Source organism: Trichosurus vulpecula, chromosome 1 (genome assembly GCF_011100635.1).
Source record: "Trichosurus vulpecula isolate mTriVul1 chromosome 1, mTriVul1.pri, whole genome shotgun sequence".
Classification (NCBI taxonomy): domain Eukaryota; kingdom Metazoa; phylum Chordata; class Mammalia; order Diprotodontia; family Phalangeridae; genus Trichosurus; species Trichosurus vulpecula.
Window position 1 is genome coordinate 141,344,980 of NC_050573.1, and position 21,591 is coordinate 141,366,570.

The 21,591-nt window shown below is 32.6% G+C and overlaps 1 protein-coding gene across 5 annotated transcripts in view; it reads right to left on the bottom strand.

Annotated features, from left to right (window-relative positions):
- The window catches only part of RIMS2 (regulating synaptic membrane exocytosis 2), a 544,900-nt gene that overhangs the window by 200,428 nt on the left and 322,881 nt on the right, over window positions 1-21,591 (bottom strand). For all 5 annotated transcript variants that reach the window (XM_036741740.1, XM_036741738.1, XM_036741737.1 and 2 more), the window contains one exon: window positions 8,481-8,581. In XM_036741740.1, the coding sequence (XP_036597635.1) occupies window positions 8,481-8,581 (101 nt within the window). The remainder of the gene's footprint in view (window positions 1-8,480; window positions 8,582-21,591) is intronic.

The window sequence follows — 21,591 nt, forward strand, 5'->3', positions numbered from 1 at the left end:
CATGGGATCTTACCTATTCTACAGGCCCTCTGAAATCAACTGTCCAAAAATTTAGGGGCCATGCCATATTATACCATATTTTTCCACTCCTTTACTTGTAAATTACAAGATGGAATGGGTCACTTGCATACTTGTACATGTTTCCTATATTTTCTACTATGATGATCAGTTACTACTTGAAGATCAGATTTGGAGTAGATATTTCTCTCCTTGGTTTCTTTTCCTTTTTAAGTAGGAAGTTTTCTAGACAAATAAAACATTAGCTGCCCTGCTTTTTTGGCAGAGAGCTTCAGTAATGTCAAGATAACTGAAATCCTACATCATTAGCATATCATGTCTCTATATAGGTTTATGATATTTTTTCTTTATATTTAAGTGTTCTTTAGTATACTCTAATGGCAATATTGTGTCCACTTCCTGGATTTTCCTTTCAATACAAAATGCTACCCTGTCCACTTTTTTTCCTGAATAACATATACCCAAATATTCAGGTTGCTGTTACTCATCTGAGGCGATCTATCACTGAGAGCTAAGTTTCAAACAATCGTTACTATTACATTCAAGTAGAAGCAGCTCTCAAGGTGATTTAAAAGCAGTCCAGAGGAGGAAAAACAAATAAAAAGCAATTGCAAAGTTAGAAAGTAGCCAACAAGTTTTCTGAGATTGCAGGAGCTCCCCACTTAAAGCATTTAGCGTAGTGCCTGACACATAGAAGGCACTATGTAAACATTTATTCCCTTTCCACCAACATCCTAAAAACTTCTTTTATAGTCCTCTTCCATAAAGTGTCCATAACTGGATCCTAGATCCATTCACCTGAGGGCAAAATTTATCCCAAGTGCCCCTGGTCAGTATTACAATGTCCTTGCTTGCAAAGTCTAGACTGGTGCTATGGGAGTGGAAGGGAGGAGAGTGGTTAACTCCAATCTCCTCAGTTCTACTAATATTCTGGTCCACAACACCAAAAGAGGTAGGGTGGTATATTAGAGTTAACTCTGATGTTTACTACCTGCATGACCTTGGGTATTTAACCTCCCTATTCTAAAGCTTCCTCACCTGCAAAGTGAGAGGAACAGATTAGAGGGCTTCTGAGGTGCTTTTCAGTTCTTCAAAATTATAGCCTTTCTTCTAGTCTTATGTTCTAGTTGTACCATGAGGTATGAACAGTTTAATTAAAATACAGAAAGTAAAATGCCTTGACTATATATATATATATATATATATATATATAGATAGATAGATATATAGATATATAGATATATAGATATAGATATATATGTATATACATATACACATATATAATATGTATACATATGTGTGTATAAAAATATGTACATATATGATATAGTATAATGAAATAAAATGCATTAAATCATTCTTAGAATGCTTTATGGAAAAATGGAGAAAGCAGGTTACTAAACTTTAAAAATTAAAACCAGATTATAAAAGGAGAAAGTTAAACTAAAGAAGAGAATCAGCAAAAACTAAACCTATGAAGGATTTACTGGAAGTAAAAGAAATGGTGATTAATCACTGCTCATATCTTGGCTTAATGGATAGAGTGCTGAATTAGAAATCAAACCTGAATTCTAATCCCATCTCAGACACTTACTAGCTATGTCACCTCACTAAATGACTGCCCTCTCCCAGCCTCAGTATCCTCATCTCTAATACAGGGATACTAACAGCACCTATTTCACAGGGTTGTTGTGAGGATCAAATAAGATCTGTGTTAAATGTTTTGCAAACCTTAAAGTAGAAGTATTAGTTATTATAATTCTCTACTGCTTTTATCAAGTCTTCAAAAGCTTTGTCTTGAGAGAGAAAGCATGGAGTGTGGTTAGAGAGCTAGCCTCAAGGTCAAGAAGACTTGGAACCAGTTGCCCTCTTTGACACATACTGGCTATCTGACCCTGAACAAGTTATTTTATTTTTATATTTCTAAGGCTATAAAGTGCATAGTAGTTGCTGACCTCCTTGGGTAGAGAAAGTTTCCTTCAAGTGTTCCTAACCTACACCTTTTAATAAGAGGTCTAGTTCCCCTCCCCCTGCAAAATCCTATAGAAACAAAAGTTCTACTTTGAATAGTTCTACACTGCTATGAAGTGTTGATGCTCACTGGGAGGAAATTATACTCAAGGTTACATCTTCTGACACAATAGACACTCTTAGACACTACTCCTTTCCCTACCCCCACGCCCCTCATTTTAAATGCAATACACGGATAGAAATAATCCAAGTAAAACTACCTCCACATTATATCTTTCAAATTCTAGCTTAATTTAGTATTCTACACAACACTAAGCATCAGCTATATTAGGGATAAGGTAGTATTACTTATTATCCAATAAGTTTTCTGAGATTTCAAGAGCTCCCCACTTAAAGCATTTACATAGTGCCTGACACATAGTAGGCACTATATAAACATTTATTCCATTTCCACCAACATCCCAAAAACTTCTTTTATAGTCCTCTTTCATAAAGTGTCAATAACTGAATAACCTTTTATCAAAGGGAAAATTACAGATAAGAAGCTCCTAAACAACTGGTATGAGTTTATTATATTTCATTTCCATCTTCAACCAAGAAGCTTTTTATGAATTCCTCACAGCTTTAGATATTACCAAAAAATTTTTAGTTTAACTTATATTACAATTTATAACAGTTTTGACTATTAAGATTCTGAACCTTACTACTTTCTAGAGAACTAATATAACATTCTAAGGATAATTCTTCAGATACATATTGGCTGGTTATTCTATTATTCTTGTGTGTTGAATACAATTATTCTATTCACAAAAGTCCTGTTCTCTAGTTTATATTTTTCTACTGATGGTGGATTTTTTTTATAATGATTATACTTTTACAGTAGAAAGCATTTAAATAATCTAAATCACTATCCACTGATATATTGGAGAAAATTATTTTGTGAAAAGAAGTAAGTGTTGAGCTTTCACAATGCATCACTGCTAATATGAGCATCCCTTTTAAGCTTGAAAGGAAATCAAGGTAAGGAGAATAGAGAAGATTTAAAAGTTTCAAACACAACTTTCAAAATGAAATTCCAATCAGATTATATCTTATTTCATTCTTATATCTCTAAAACTTTACTCAATACCTTGATTGGGTATTTAAAAATGTTTGTTAAATTGAACTGGAAAGTAGAACTTTTTGTTTCTCTTACATTTAGGTTTTCTGAATTTCAAGAATGAAACACTGCTTCTATCATAAGATTTGGTAAACATTTCTTTGTTCATACTGTTCCATTTGTAAGATGCAGGAAAAAAGACTGGAGCTAGTGGTAGTAGATTCAGACTTAGTAATTAGAAATCCAAATCAAATCAAATCACCATTATGGGTAGGGAAATCAGGCCTTCATGCCACTTCCCCATTTCTTTACCCTGCTTCCTAGAGTATTGTCCCCTTTCCAGTTCTCTATTATGTGTTGTCTTCCTCCATTAGAAAATAAGTTCTTTAAGGGCTTATAAATAAATATTTATTTCCCCAGAGAATATTACAATGTCTGGTATATAGAAAGTACTTAGTAAATCCTCTATCTATCTATCTCTAAGTAATATGCAAATATGATCTTTTCTTATTACAATAGAGCAAATTAAAGAACAAATTAAAACTCCTAACAGCTAATGATTTAAACTTGACATTTTAATTGCCTTTTCTATTAATTCTGAAAGAGCAAGTTACCATAACCAGAACAGAGGAGCTGGTTTTAGGCTCACTGGACCCAAGACGCTTCTTGATTTCTGTAGGTAGCAAACAAAGCAACTCTAGAAAACAGATACCGGAAGCCTCTCTAAAGCTCTGGGTTTCTTTTTACACAGCCCCACCAACTCTGATAGCTATGATAGTCATTATACCAAAGTTATACAACATAACACTTTATGAAAGTTTTATGACCTCCACTGTTATTTTGCTTCTTTCAGCCCAAAGCCATAGCAAGTTTTTATGCATAAGAATTCTCCGAATTCCATAAATAATTCTCTTAATTAAGTTCTTTATTTTCCTCCTTCCAGGATGTGTTAGAAAGTTGTACTTCTATATGGAACATTGCTAGTTGCTGTCTAAAATGATGTACTTTATCCTGAAAATTTGTATTTAAGGCTGTAATATAAATAGAGCATAAATTGCCATACTATATCAGATAGTCTGGTCCATCTAGTCCTTATCTATGGTAGAAGTACTAAAATATTCTTTGTAGGCCAACATAAATATTCCCACTGGCATTAACTTAAATAGGTTCAGATGCATTTATCCTTTATAAATTTATCAAAATCTTTTCTTTACAAAACACTGTATTTTCAGTCAGTACCAAATCTTGGGCTAAACAAAAGATATCACCAATTAAACTTTGAATAAACTTACATAACTAGTTTAATAACAATAATGAATGTTAATATAGTGCTTACTATGTGCCAGGCACTATGCTAAGCTCTTTAGAATTATCTGGTTTGATTCTCACAACAACAGTTTGAGGTAGGTATTCTTATTATTCCTATTTTACAGATGGGGAAACTAAGGCAAATAGCAGTTAAGTGAATTGGCCAGGGTCACACAGCTAGTAAGTATCTGAAGCTGTATTTGAATTCATGTCTTCCTCATTCCACTATTCCATCTACTATGCCACCTAATGCAGAGTAATAGCAGTAGTTTACTATCCTCTTAGATTATAAAATCCTTTATTAAATTTTAAACTCCTTGAAGGCAGAGAATATATCTTATTTTATTCTTATATCTCCAAAAACTTTACTCAATACTTTAAATGGGTACTGAAAAATGTTTGTTGAATTGAACTGGAAAGTAGTACTTTTCGTTTCTCTTACATCTAGCTTTGCTGAAGTTCAAGAATGGAACACTGCTTCAATCATAAGATTTGGTAAACATCTCTTTGTTCACACTGTCCCATTTGTAAGATGCAGGAAAAAAGACTGGAGCTAGTGGTAGTAGATTCAGGCTTTGCAAATATCCTCAGAATAGCCAATCCTGGACCTCTATGTTTCCTTATAGGTTGTACTTGTGGATGTTCTGTTTTGTTTTATTTGTTTTTTTTTTTGTTTTTGTTTTTTGTTTTTTGGCAGGGCAATTGGAGTTAAGTGACTTGCCCAAGGTCACACATCTAGTACATGTGTCAAGTGTCTGAGACTGCATTTGAACTCAGGTCCTCCTGACTCCAGAGCCGGTGCTCTACTCACTGCGCCACCTAGCCGCCCCATTGTGGATGTTCTTATTCCTTGAAAACTGACATCTTGAAAAATGCACATGTTGCATCCTCAGTCATAAAATATCTGAATTACTCAAAATAATCTGACACAATTCTTCTTAAAAGTTTCTCTTGATAACTTGCTTCAATTAAAATGAGGATAATTAACAGAGACTATCAATTGTCAATATAAGGGAGAGAAAGCAGTACAAAGGAATGCAGAAGCAGAAGAGACAGTGCAAGTGGTGCACATGAACAGGGCAATATCTCAAAGACCTCCTGGTGCCTAGTTATTGAAAAACCCCTTCCACAAGTCAGACGGACTTTGCGCTTTTGCTGATGGCTGCTTGTAGCCAGGGTATAAATGGGGATAGTGTATTCTTTAGGATCTAACTCTGATTTTCTGCAGTTTCCAGACTATTATGTGTTAAGATAAAGAGGAAGAGGATATCAGGGGTTATAGCAAAGCTAGTTTAACAGTTGGTTTCAAGACAAATACATGATATTTTTTTAGGTATGTAGAGTCTGTTAAGGTTTTACTTCAGTTTTGTAGTCTTGAAGAATCCTGCTTTTAGGTAGGCGCATATCCTAAGGTAGATTTATTCACTCTCTCCGTTATACTCTGTCAGGAGATTCTTTACTTCAGGTGAAGTGTATGTCAATGCTCGTGCTGTTCAATACTTGCAAGGAAGCATGTCTGCACGTAGGAGGAAAGACTAATGCAAAGACAAGGCCATGATCATGCCTTCCCAGGACCATTCTCCACTTAGAAAATATGTCAGTTTGAGGGTTTTAGAACAAAGAACTGCAATAATAATTAAAAATGAAACAGAATGGGGAGGTATGTTGTAACAGAAAGATCACTTGTTTTGGAGCTAAAGGAATCAAGTTTGAATTCTAGCTCTGCCGCTAGAGGCTGTTGGGTAACTTAAGTTTTTTGTACCTCAATTTCCTCATTTAAAAAAAAAATAGAAGGGCTAGATCAAGTACTCTCTAAAGTCCCTTATAGCTTTAAAGTCTATGACCCTTACATGTGTGCCTATAAATATGTGAAGGATCTGTGATATCATAAGCATATATGTTTTTGTAACTATCTTCAACAATGTAGAGCACAATTCATTTATGGTACAGAGAGCTTAAAGCACTTAAGATAACCCAGAGTTACATGGCTAGTAGGGGTCACAGTTGGGATCCCAACATATGTATACAAATACATAGGGACAGAATAATAGGTGAGTTTATATACATTGTGCATATATGTTATAGATATCTAGCTATATGTTGTATATGTGTGTATATACATATGTAAATATATACACATATATTTATATTTTTAAAATACTTTAAAAGACTCACAATTTTATTCTTCCCGATGGAAAAAAAATGACAATAAGACTCAAAAAATATATTACCAGTTGTTCAATTTTTTGATGATAAACCTCTCTAAATTTTGTAAGTCTTGTCTTAGAGGACAAACATGGAGTGTTGCTAGGCCATATTTCTTAGGACTGAAGACTCTGAAAAGACTTTAGAAGATATCCCTTCCAATTTCCTAATTTTATAGATGAGGAAATTGAGATCCAAAGGGGTTAAGTGATTTGCCCAAGATAACACAGGCAGTTAGCATTAAGAGGCAGGATTTGAACCCAGGTTCTCTGACTTCAAAGCCAATGTTGTTTTCACAGCACCATGTTGCTACCCTACTTATAGGCTTTTTGGCTTTATATGACTTGTCAAAACTTCTGCTCAACTCTTATAATCTTGAAATAACCTGAGATTATCTCTAATCCATGATTAAAACATAAAAGTTAGATTTTAATATTGAACAAAATTACATAATTTTATGTGCCTAAATGCCTCATATTTATAGTCTATATGTGTCAAACAGATGTAACCATAAAGCATAGCAGATAAAATATTGATGATAATTATTAATATTTAAAGTAATAACAGCTAGCATTTATGTAGCCCTTTAGGCTTTCCAAAGCACTTAAAATATCTAGTTTTATTAGCCTTGTCATTATTCCCATTTTACAGGTGAGAACACTAAGGCTAAAAGGCATTAAGTTTGGGTCACTGAGCATTTAAACTCAAATCTTGCTGATTCCAAGTCTAGTACTCTTGAATATGATTTAGAGAAACTGTTTTTTCATGAAATTCTAAATGGTAAGGATTAGCAAAACCCCTCCTATTGTTGTGGCTGACATACCTAGTAATGCTACTACATCTTTATTCCATGAATATCTTTATTAATCTACAGTATCACATAGATGAGAAGCAGCAAGGTGTAATGCAGCTTGTTTTCATATGGCCTGGGAGATACACTTGTAAATAAAAAGTTTCATTGTATTTAAATGTTTGAAAAAACATTCTTAGTTCACAGGCCATACAAAAACAGATGGCTGGCCATATTTGACAAGTCATTCGCCAACCCATAATGTAATATATAGATTAATTGCCACAGAGGCAGGGAGCATGAGTTCAAGTCATCCTCTGAAACATACTGGCTGTGATGATCCCTGGCAAGGCATTTAGCCGTTGGTTTGAATAGATAGAGGGATTTTTTTCCTCATTGGAAGTATCCTATACCAATGAAATCAAAGGTCTAGTCCACCCCATGAAATTATGAATATAAAGTAACACAATAAATGTAAAAGTATTCTCAAAATAAAAGCAAAACAAACTTTCACAAGCTTTATTAATATGTAACATCGTGTACTTCAGTCTACCATTGCAGTAAATCTCTCAATTTCTTTCAGTGCATGACCTATTCTTACATGAGGAAGCCTTTTTTCCCCTTGCTTATTTAACTCAAAATTAAGTGAGAATCAATATGAAGCTATTATATATATATATATATATATATATATATATATATATATATATATATAAATTCTGCATATAGGAAAACTACAGGAAGATAATGGAAGTTCCTCAAAATGGATGAAGGTAGAAGAATTCTGAGTATATAACTGTGCAAAAATTAAGGATTTCCAACATATCTGATGACTCAATATGTATTGAAATAATTCACTGCTATACATTATCATCTCTGTACCAAGATGCATTATTTTTCTGAATAAGATAAAAAGCAATTAATGCTTCTAAATGCTGAAAAACAATATGTAATGTATGAGAGAACTCATAAATATCATCAAGTTCACTGAACTCAATATATATTATGAATAATGTCTTGAACTATGTAAAAAATTTAATTCCACACTACTAATTATTTTTTTTACTATTAAAAAGAAAAATGCCTTGCCTTAGAATGGTAATCTTGTTCCAGTCTGGAGTCTGATCCTGCTACCTGTTTGTATTTATTAATTTTCATTTGGCGGTTTCTCTCCTCTATATCCATAGAACCTAAAGAGTAAAAGAAAACCCATACAATTAACATTCAGGATTGTTTATAACTCAAGTAATATGTTTTCTAAAAGGATAAAGATTAGTCTGACATTTTCACTCAAGATACACTTTTCCAATTCTAAATTTTAGTCAGGTTCTGTTTCTACAAAAATATGCATCCTCATCTTATGAAATAAGCATATAAATAATACATATGTGAAAAATATATTTAATAGCCTAATTTCTACAACATTCAAATTAACATAAATTTCAGTGCAAGGGAGAGCCAAAGAAAATATCATCAAGAAAGAATTATTTTTCTGGTACATATATATATCCAGGAGAATGCTGTACATACCAACACATTTATTTTATAAGGATTAAAAATTTCCTGCAACATTTTACTGTGAAGATTTAGAGGCTTTGTTAGTATCCAAATAGAATTGGCAAATAAGTAATAAATTTGAGTGGCATAGGTCCAGATTACAAAGTTTAAAAATTATATGTGGAAGCAATTTTTTTAAACTGACCCTAGGATTTGTCATTTTGCCCCAGATATCAAAACAATATACTTCTATAGGGCACTTCAGAATACTGCTTTCCAGCTGAGCCATGCTTAAGAAAGGAGAAAGTCGTGCTTGGCTCAGTACTCCTGGGAATACACTGTGCCAGTCAAAGCAGAAAATAAATAATTAAATAACCTTCGGTAAATAAACACAAAAAAAGAAAAAAGAGAATGTGAGGAAGCAAAAACATATAGTTGTAGCCCTATTATGAAATGTAAGTTAATGCCAACAGGAACTGGCACTACTGCTAAATATATAAACTATAGCTATTCAAAGTGAGCATACATCTTCTGGTTGAAATAAAAGTTATTTTTGTATACTTTTCTCCTGAAGAATAGAATTTACAAATATAAAAAAGCATCTTGTCTGTTAGCTTTTCTAAACTGGAAAACATATCCTTCATTCACAGGGCCAGCATACAAATTTTAGCATGATAAAAGAAAAGAGAAAACAATTGCTCCTATGAATATACACATACTAACTCAATCTTTAGACACATGCACATGTACACACACACACTCACACACATACACAACTCCCCCATGCCTCAGCTGGGACAATAATTTTGAAACTATAGTTAAGGTATCAATATCTTAGAAGTAGACAAATATTTTGCCACTTAGTGGTTTTAAAACATTAAAACAGGAGGGAAAAAAGAAAATATACCTATATATCAAAAAAGCTGCAGTTTCCATTCAGAAAGACATTTACTAATGTATTTTAAACCTTTACTCTCTGATTTGACTAGTTTTATTACAAAGTAGAGAGTAATTGTAAATAGCAAGTTAGATGAATTCTTTAATGTCAAAAGGAGAGAGAAACTCATACAAGGATTAAGAAAATCTTGAGGAAATGTTTAAAATGCTTATATTAAAATGTAATTAAAGATCCTAGCAAATTTAAATCAACTCCAAACACATGTAATACAATTGGTAATTTTTTTTTACATTGAATAGTACAAAAATGGAAAATGTCTTAACAGTTTCAGTTAAAAGATTAAATTTTTCCAGTAGTTTTATGTAATGAAATGTTATTTTTATATTTCTATGAATGAGAACATAAATGCATATCATAAAAATGTGATATTCAAGGATTTGTCTCAATTGAAGTCCTGGGAGAAAAAAGAAGCAATGGATAAAATATGGGGGGAAAACTGTGTCATAAAATGCAATGCTTTGTGTAGTAGAGAGAGTGCTGGATTTGGAATAAGGAAGACTGGGGCTCAAATAATGCCTCAGACGCTTACTAGTTGAGTGACCCTACGCGAGTCACTTAACTTCTCTGGGCCTCAATTTCTTCAATTTTAAAATGAGGGGTTTGGATTTGATGACCTTTAAGGTCCTTTCTCGCTTTAAATCTGTGATCCTATAAAAACAAACCTAATTTAGTATAAAACATAAAATGTTTTAATATCAAATTGAAATTTATAAAGTGAAATTACATACTCATGATACAGTAATAAACCAATACTTTATATACGGTAGCACTTCACTGAAAATGAGTTTAAGCCCCTTACACATAATATACCAAGATTATTACTTGAACGTAAGCCACTTTAGAGGTTGCATTTAATTATTTTAGGGTGCTAGCAATTGTGGGGGCAGCTAGGTGGTGCGGTGGATAGAGTGCCAGGCCTAGAGTCAGGAAGACCTGAGTCCAAATCTGGCTTCAGACACTTATTAGCTGTGTGACCCTGGGCAAGTCACTTAAACCTGTTTGACTCAATTTCTCATCTGTAAAATGAGCTGGAGAAAGAAATGACAAAGCACTCCAGTATCTTTGCCAAGAAAACTCCAAATGGGGTCACAAAGAGTTGAACATAAACTGAATTGACTTAACAACAATAACAAGCTAGAAATCTAGAAGACTGAATAAGCTGAAAATAGCTTCCCAAACTGCATACATACTTCAAGGAAATCAGAGTAGGAAATTGGGGAAACCTGACTTATTGCATCATTCATTCTTTTGATATTTCTGGAAGCTATGAAAGGGGCTAATTAGCCACATTTTTTTAAAGCAAAAGCTGAAATGCTTTCAGGGAAAGCATTTTTAAAATTATTTTTGGTCCAAACAATGATTTTTTATGCATAAAACTCCTAAAATAGAAACCCTCTTTAAATAAGGTAGATTGTCATTTACTTATATTCTATAGTCATAGCTATCTGGGGCACTGAAGTGTTGTCACTTGCCCCTAAGTCACAAAGCTCATGTTTTGTCAGAGATGAGACTTGGAACCAGTCATCCTGATTCCAAGGCTGAACCTCTGTTCACTATACCTCTCAATTTCGGGGAAGACATGTGCACACCAAAATACAAGCCTGATTCTAGTCCTATTAAATATCTTATTATCTAGTCCTATTAAATAACAATACTGCCTCTCCATAACTGGTTCTACAAATAAACATGGATGGATAGAGAAATGAATGAATCTTTTATTCCATTAATATCATGACAACTATGTCATTTAGATATTCCTCAACACCTTAATTCTAAGATCTAGGGGAAGAAGTAGAGAGTCCACAGGTGTGGAACAATATCTATGATGTCAGATTTTCTACAAAAATCTAAGCCCGAATTTTGGTTCAAATAATTTGGTGCCTATACCTATTGCCCACAATTTTTACACACTCTTAGGAAGGAACAACTTTAACTCTCATTGGAGGGAAAGTCTATTATTGCTTTGATTCTTATAATGGATGGACTAGATAACAATTAAGTTGTTATTCAAAATTAAGATTTTATAATTCAAAAATGAATACTCATCATTTGACAACTGTTTATTAAGTGCTTACAAAATGCAAAACCTCTGAGATAGTCACTAGGAAAATGTCAATACAGTTAAATTTTAAATTATTCTAAATTAAAACTATAGAAATTTGCCAAACTCATTAGCATAACCAAATAAATTTATCATTTTAAAAATTATGAATATTTATCTCAAAACAATTTATGCTCTAAAATGTTTTCAAGGAATTAATGACTAAAGGTGCATAGATCTAGGCCTATTTTTCCAAGTAATAATCAAATATTTCAATAATATCGAAATTTGCTTCACTGATACCTTAGAGTTGATTTAAATTGTGCTGGAAATTTATGTGTATATGTGTATTAATCCTACCATATGTATTCCAAAAAATTTAGATTTTTATATGATTTGTGAAAAATCTTTATTCATACCTACTCCATTAACTTTTCCAATAGTTTTAAACTCTATGAGATTTGTTTCTTTAATACCATCTTAGATTTTCAAATAACATAAGTAGAGAAAAATAACTCTAAAAATGTGACTGTTTTGGGATTCAGAAACTATTTAAATTGTTTCAAATATTTTCATAAAATAGTAAACACCTAAAAAAACTCAACTACTGCAGGTTTATTTCCTTCACATAAGAATTCCAGTATTTTGTTGATCTGATCTTCAATATTTTCTGAAATTTTGCAAGAATAATATAAAATATTTATTTTTCCTTAACTACATATGTATAATTTGGCTATTGGTGCATTGGAATTAAACATCTGTAATTTGCAATTTACCTCAATTTTTAAAAATCAACAAAATACTTCAATAATTATGTAATATTTATTGTAACATGGGAAATTTCACTCTAACAAAAAGAACTACATTTAGCTGCCAATAATTTAGAATAAAAATGCAAATCTAGAAAATGGCAATATTTATATGTTGCCATCAATGGAAAATTAATAATAAATTTAAATAGCAACTGCAAATTAATATTCACCTATACAGTTGACAATGACTAGATTAATTGTAATAAAGCAGCCACCGCCTAGTTAGCCCTATTTATGTGCTCACTGCAGATATCATAAGTATATATGCCTGATGATTTCTGCAGTGTTCTTGAAAAAGTGAAAGAAATAGGTGTGTTTTTTGAAAGCACACACAAACACACACACAATGCTCTTGAGGTGCCAGAGCAGCTTCATACCACACACTTCCTGGCAGTAGAGACACGGATTTGGCAGTGATGTGATTCATCAGGAAGACTTCAGTGAACAGAACATGTTGATTGTCAAGGCAGGACAGTTGATTCAGTAATCCTTCTCGTGATCGTAATTGAAATGCCCCAATCTGGGAATCTTAAGGAGAAAATCCTTAAGCCCCAAATACATGCTCACAGAAACTAAAAGAAAGACTAAAATGGATCTAAGCTAGATTCAAGAGGATCTGAAGCTGTGGGCCTTCAATCACATACATGATAGATATCTTGGATGGTTCAATCAGGTTGATTCTTTATTGAGCTATGAATCATAGGCTTAAGTAAAATTTTAATTTGAGTCAATTGACTGGCATTGATTGGACAAGACACTGAACTTTCCTGGGCAATCTGTTATGGTTTTTAAGCTATCCAAATCAAGAGAATTCCTTATTCTATACAAATATTCATATCATGCAGATATAACTTCTCATTGAATGGGGCCTAAGTTTAATTAAACAACTATTTATTTCATCAGAATGATGATAATCTGAAATTAAAATGGCAGTCTCAGAGACTTTTAACTGCAAGGCAGGAGTTGAATAAACTAATAATTTTTTAAAAATATTTTTACATTGAAAATTTAGCAGTTAATCATAAAAATTTTTAGTTTTTTCCCATTTTATTGGTAAAGAGAAAATGGATTACAGCAATATATTTACTAATTGTGAAAATGTGAAAGATTTTTCTTTAAAAACTCTACTTTTTTTTTTACTTAGTAATGATCATTTTAAACTAAGCATAAATGTGGTGTTACTCAGTCTATAAGTATTCATGCAATAAGGTCATGCTTAAACAAATATATAAAAGGGATAAATAAATTGGGAAACTGTCTAAATATCTGTATTATCTAGAGAGAGGAACAACAAATTTGATTAAGTCAAATGTTGGAATCTAACTATTTTATATGCCATCAAAAGCCACAAGGAACACATAAAATTATTTTAAAGAAATTCATCTTGTCATATACTTTACAGAAGCAAAATGACAAAATGTTTTTTGGTACATTACCCTACCTCAAACCCAATTCTCTGATTCTTCATTTTTTAAACTTCTTATTAAATAAAAATGAGTAAAATATAAAAGTCAATAAAAATGTGGAGAACAAAATGAATAAAATTCTAATGAAGATAAGAAAATTTTACACTAGGGCAATAATACTGAGTAGAAATCTTAAGTATTAATCCAGCCACATTTAATAAGTATGAACTCCTGAAAAATCTGACAAAGTTTATATTTAAACTTCCAGACATGTTGGCATAACTTACATATACATTATGATAACCTACTGATTTTCTAATTATGGCTTTTGATTGTTTGTACTTATATAACCATCTCTCATATTGCTGTATTTTTTTTTCAGAAAAAGCAATATAGTACATTTAAAAGAATCTTCTTAAATACAAAATTTGGTGCTGGTGGTTGTAAAGAAACAAATCCTGCATCGTTTTGACAAACCATGTGTTTTGCTCTGTTTGTGCTGAAATAATTTTGAATTAAAGAATAAATAAATGAGGAGCAATAATATATTGCTCTCATTAGCTATAACTTTGATTTGGTAAATAAAAACACCAAGGTTAGATTATGTTAGTTAATGAAAGCATTAACATCCTTATTTTACAATAAGGACTAAGTAATGATAAAAGGAAATGACATGCAGACTAAAGTCATGAATCTAGATATATGAGATTATACGTACTTTTGTTTTTGATCTTGAATGGTGGGCAGATTTAAATGGGGCTTTAAATCAAAAATTAGATTCTTTATAATTTTTTTCTAAAATACAAATGGATACATTTTTTCATAATAGCACTTATTTCCCTTCATACAATAAAAGGTGAAAAATTAGATGCTACAGATTAAATGTGTAACTTATGGCTATGTAAAATAAAAAGGTAATAAAAGTTGAGTACTGATCATGCAGTGGTGCCAGAAGTTCATTATTCAGAAAGTTTTTTTTTCAACAAAATAGCTGTTTTTTCACACCTACAAGGTCAGCTATGATAAATCATACTTTGCTTCTAAAATATAATGAAGCATAAATAAATGCAACTTATAATGTAAAGAAATATACAATAACATTGTGCATTTTTTAAAAAATAACATAATTTAATATAACCATCAATCATATAAACATTCATTTTCTAAATCAACTAAGGGATACTTTGGAAACTGACTGGTATTTGATCAGTAGAAGTAAAAATTTAAAAAATGTTTAACATTGGCCAGAACAAAAACAGTTGTTTAAACTGAGATGCATACAGTTTTTTCTTCTAATTACAGGAAAAATAAACATCAAGATCCCTATTTTAAATTCTTGTTAAATTTCTTTATGACTGGATAGCAAGATCATAAAACGATGATGAATTCAATGAATAAATTAAATTTTACTATCTTTCATTTTAAATACATTGTTATTATTTTAGCATGAGAGAATACTGTATTTATTTAAAAAGAAAGCACTTTTCAAAAGTAATAGAAAGATAAGCAATAGAAATTAGATATAATTTGGGATAATATAACTTTTAATTATTTGTTGGAATAACAAATTGTGACAATAACTAGCAAAAATTGTTTTCCTTAGACTTTCTTTATTACATGATCTTTTTTTGTAGTTTTAATGATAAATTGCATTTATTCCTATGTTGCTCCATTATTTTTACTGAATGGAGCCAGACTGACATATTGTTTTAAAGTCAAGTTAAAAAAGAAAGCATTTTAAATTGTGTGACATAAATTTGAGGATTTTTTCCTTCCAAAGTTATTACTTTCAGTAATAAGAGATATGAAAATTCAGTATTAGGAGTGAGCAATGGTCTGAAGAAACAATGATTTGTATATCTGTCTAAATTAAGCTGTTTGTATTGATGAGACCCTATTCATATATAAAACGGAAACTCTTTGAGAGGACAGGTTTTTTTGTTTTTTGTCTTTCTATCCTCAGTCTCTAGCTCATACCACAATACAAGTTTAATAAATGCTTAATGATTGATTGACTCAGTGCGATGATATTTTAGGTTAAATGATTTAATACAGACTGTTCTACGCTTATGAGAAACACAAGGGTATTTATTTTTACAGAAATAATAGAGTGCAATCCATCAACAGAAGGATTTATAGAGCTACGGAGACTTAGAACTATGGCTTTTCACACTGTCAGAAGAACTTTTAGTTTTTCCATAACCTTACACATTAAATAAAACATAGGTCTTAATAATATTTTTAAAATATTAAAGAAGCCAATTAATTTTTCTTTATATTGGAAAATTATTTATATGATCAAAATTGAAATGCCATTCTAAAGTAGTCAATTATCAAGGATTAGGTTTGTCTGTGGATAAATGGATTTATCGATGGTATTCAGCAGCCCTGTATCAATTGAAAATTTCAAGCAAAGTGAGCGAAGTTGAATTTCAGAAGATATTTCTTTCTTTGCATTCTGAGGTCAAATATTCATGACTGATGAACTACCATTTTACAAATGCCCCTGTTTAACATTTAAAGGCATTTTCAACCTTTCTCCAATCTACCTTTTTAAGCTTTATTATACTTCACTGTACTGTCCAAATAAACTGGCCTTCTTGCTGTTCCTCACACATAACATCCGATTCCTGTCTGTGGCTTGCAAAGGTTGTCACTTATGTTTGTAATTATCTCCCCTCTTCACTTCTATCTCTGAGTTCTTACTTTTCTTTTAAAGTTCAACTCATTGAGTTGAATAAGTCCTAAAGACTGCTAAATGAGTCTTTTCCCTGTTACCACCTAGTAGTTAGAGCCTCCCTTCCCCCAATACTTTGTATGCATTTTGTATTTACTTTTATGGATATATGCTGTTTTTCTCAATAGAATGCAAACTCTTTAAGGGCAGAGACTATTATATTTTTGTCTTCCTAGCACAGACAGGTATTTAATAAATACTTCATGTATCAGCTAGCCTTCTTATTAAATCAGCCTTAGCTGTAAACTAATTGAAAATTTTAAATCATAATATTAAAACTGACATGTAGATTGCACAGAAAATTTTCTAAAAGCTGTATCTAATTTTATTGCTGTTATAAGGTATTACATAATTACCATATCCTTTGTTTCTTGAAAAGGCACATTATAGTCCTTCCTTAATAATAACTTAGAAATTACTTAAACGCTTTGCAGAGATTCAGTTCACCACAATAAACATACAAAGCATACCCAAGCTCCTTTACATGCAAATCTCATTACAAATATATCAAAAATATTTTCACTTGGAATAAAGAGTGTTAAAAGAGTTTTGCATACCAGGCTAGTTGAAATCTCTAATGGCATTTTCTTAGGTGGATTATAGTGGAGACCTATGGCAATCACAGGAAAAAAACAACATTGTGCTATGTTCTATGCTGTATTCCGCACTTGAATTTCATAGTTGAAGATTGGATAAAAGAGTTTAATGTTAATTCCAGTCATTTTTAATGATCCTTCAATCAAGCCCTCTAGAGTGAAGTCCTCCAGAATCCTTATTAAAACATGTCTAAAGCTCTCCTTCACAAGCAAACTGCTAAATAATCATTTTAATGCCATTTATATTGCTTAATAACATCTGTGGTGGCCCAGTAAGCTGAAAAATTGATAGCTTAGGTAAACATCAACTTTGTAAGAAGCAAAATTCTCAATAAAAACATTTTAATATATAAAATGCCCATAGTTAAATCAACAACAATTTGGAGAGACAAGTAGACTAATATACTTCCATTTCTTTTCTAACTCCATCCCAAGGAAAGTTCTTAATTTAATATACTTTTCATCTCATTCTACCTAACAGAAAGGCTGATTTAGCAATATTATCATTATGGTGTTTCTTTCCAAAGAAATATGACAGCAAGGGATTACCCATCACTAGGGCCTTTAGGTCACAGTCTTTTTTAAGCTCAATAAAGGTGCATACAGCATTAACATTCTTACTTTGTCAAAGATAAAACCTGTATCTCCAACCCACCTAGATCTTATTTCAGTAAAAAGTACTATTATATGCAATGTCCTTCTGAGAAAAACTATGTCTTCCTATAATTTAGATAATACAAACAAGAAATTAAAATATTTTATACACGTTAACTATTATAATTTCTAATAAAATTATAATAATCACATATAAATTGTGTTGTACAAACATAGCTAGATTAAGTTAATTAGTATACTATTTCTTGGCTGTAAGGTGCTCATTCTAGTATGCTACATAAGAACCGATTTAGTATAGCATTAGTTCATTAAATTGTATACAAGCAAAAAGAATTAAGGAACTTTCAAGAAGTTCATCTCAATACATTACTTTCCTATGTATGAATGATGTAACAATTATTTTCCATTATCTTTGGTAAAAAAGGATTATGTACAATAGTCTAAAATTTTAGAATACAGATTTATTTTAGAAATAAGGAAAATTTCCTTTGTGGTGAAAGTTGATAAATTTTGCTAAGCATGAGGGACCTTTATGTCTCTGTTCTCTCCCTCTTCTATACTATTTCATTTCATAATCCCAAGGTTTCAACAATCATCTCTATACAGATGATTCTCAGATCTTTTTGTCCAGACCCAATCTGAATCCTGACTTCTAGTCTTTCATGTCAAACTATGTACTAGATATTTCATACTAGATGTCCTGTAGATAGCCAAAACTTAAGTCTAAAACTGAACTCATTATCTTTTCCCCAAACCACTTCTTCCTTACTTCTTATTACTGTCCAGAGTACCACCATGCTCCCAATCACCCAGGCTTACAACCTCAGTGTCATTTTCAACTCTTCATTTTCTCTCAACCCCATTGCCCCATATTCAATTAGTTGTCAAGTCCTTTGCAACATCTCTATTAGGCACCCCTTCTCTCCTTGGATACTGCCATTAAACTGACCCACTCCCTTACTAACACACACACACACACACACACACACACACACACACACTACAATAACTTGCTAGTTGGTCTCCCTGCCTCAAGTTTCTCCCTGTTCCAAACCACCCTTAATTCTGCTGTCAAAATGAACTCCCTAAAATGCAAATCTAACCATGTCAATTCCTATTCAATAAACCACTGCGGCTCCTTATTATTTCCAGGATCAAACATAAAATCCTTTTTTTGGTTTTTAAGGTCCTTCATAACCTGCCTCCCTCCAACCTTTCTACTTTTCTCACATTCTACTCCCCTCCAAATAGTCAATGATCCAGCTATACCAGTCTCCTTGTTTCTCACATGACTGAGCATTTCCACTGGCTGTCCTTAATGTCTGAAATTCTCTCCTTTCTCACTTCTGCCTCCTAACTTCCACAGTTTCAGTCAAGTCTCATCTAAAGTCTCACCCTTGGCAAGACACATTTTCTGATCCCCCTTAATAACAGTGCCTTTCCTATGTGATTATCTACAATATATTTTGTGTGACCATTGTTGGCACAGTGTTGTTTGCATGTTGTCTCCCTCTTTACAATGAGAGCAGAGACTGTTTTTGCTTTTCTTCATATCCTCAGCCCTTAGCACAGTGTCTCTGGCACACAATAGGCACTTTTACAATGCTACTATACCTCAGATCTGCAGAGTTCCCTGCCTCTTCACTATGTGAACCTCAGCCTAAAGGTAAGAATCTGTAATATATGACCTTTCATGTAATTTTGATAATTAAAACATTCTTTTTTTAAAAAGGCATCATTTGAAGCCCTCTGGTACCATGGGATAATGGGATTGGCCTGATTATGGGATGTGGATTTCTGAAGTATGAATTAATATATACAAATAGATTCCTGAGTTGTTACAGATTATGCCTAACAAAGGCTAATAAGAGTATATTTTCCTAGAGTCTTGCAAATCAAATCAAAAAGGCTTTGAAGTGAAAAGGAAGAGAGAAAACACTGATATTACCTAGAATAGTAGCTGAGACACACAGAGGTTCACAGGAAAAAAAAATTCAAGAAAGGAGTTAGTAGTGAAACCCAAGCTTTCAAATATTTATACACAAATTCACAAAGTTCAGGTAACAAGCAAGAGAAACTAGAGGCCCTAAAGAGAGAAAGCAAACTTTACCTCATAGGTAGTAGGATGAGATAAGATTCATTGATGGAATGTGGTGACAGATATGTTATCAGAAGAAACAGGATGAATAAAAAGTGTCTGAGTAGCATCATTATTAAGAAAATATAGTAATTTAAGAAAATCTAAGGTACCAAGATGGTACAAATGTTGTGGAGAAGATTTAGGTGAAGATCACAGTATCATAGATCTAGAGCTTAAACGGAACTTGGAGACCATCAAGTTAACTTGATCACACAGCTAGACGAAGTGTCAAAGGTGGGATTTGAATATAGGTATTCAACTCCAAATTCAGCACTCTATCTACTATGCCAAGCTACCTTTAGATTAAGGAAGGTAGAAACAAGAGATGTTTTTGTCATTGGATTATACTTTAGGAGACCTAGACAAAAAGATGACATAGATAAGTTAAGGAAACCAATTACAAACCTGCTATGTTGTCATAACCTGTAATAATGGAATATTTCCATTTTCCAGCTATCTGCTAAGGTTCTCCTTCTATTCTTAAATTGGACCTTTGTGCCAGGGCCAAACTCAGTCTCCTGCTACACTCTTGGAGACAGTGACTAGTCTCAGGTCCTATTCTTACTATTGTATAGATGCTGATGCCATAATTCTAGATGAGGTGTCTGGGATTTGGTATACCCTTTCCCACTTTCTTCCTAGACACAGACTTGAGATAAGGAGCTGGACTCTGAGTTTGTACCAAGCCTCCCTCTCTACCTCATTCCTTAGCTTCTGATTTTGTCTCCTGGTGGTGCAACGAGTCACTATTCTCTGTTCCATCTCTGTCTCCTTGTGCAGTCACCTACTAGGCATTGTCTTTATTCTTCAGTGTAACTTTGACAATTCTGGGATATCAGAGGTCCTCTTGGCTTCATGTCTCCTAGAGACTCTGGGGGCTTGCAATGCCTCTCCCTCCCCTTGTGTGGCTACCTTTTGGCAGTTGACTTTTTTTACTCCTGTAACTCTGACCAGCTAGACCTGAGATCCTACTGGCTTCATGCTTTCCTTTGAGATTATCTCCAATTTACCTGCATATATCTTGCATGTATATAGTTGTTTGAATGTTGCCTCCTCCATATTAGAATGTGAGGTACTTGAGAATAGGTACTGTTTTTGTCTTTCTTTGTATCCCTAGAGCTTAGGACAGTGCCTTTCACATAGTAAATGCCTAATAAACATTGACTTGACTTGACCCAAGGCCCCTCAACTTATCTTCTTGTGAGCTTCTGGATAAGATACAAGCACTTACAAGGGTTTATATTTGATTTCACTAAATCTTTGCTTTATGTGGCACTCTTTTCAACTTTGTTAAAGTTTTTCTTAGGGCAACTGGGCTTAGCTTGAACCTAAAGCCCTGCCATCTTTGCAGAAGTCTAGATCTCTCTAAAGCAAAAGAACTAATAGCTTCTAGATTTG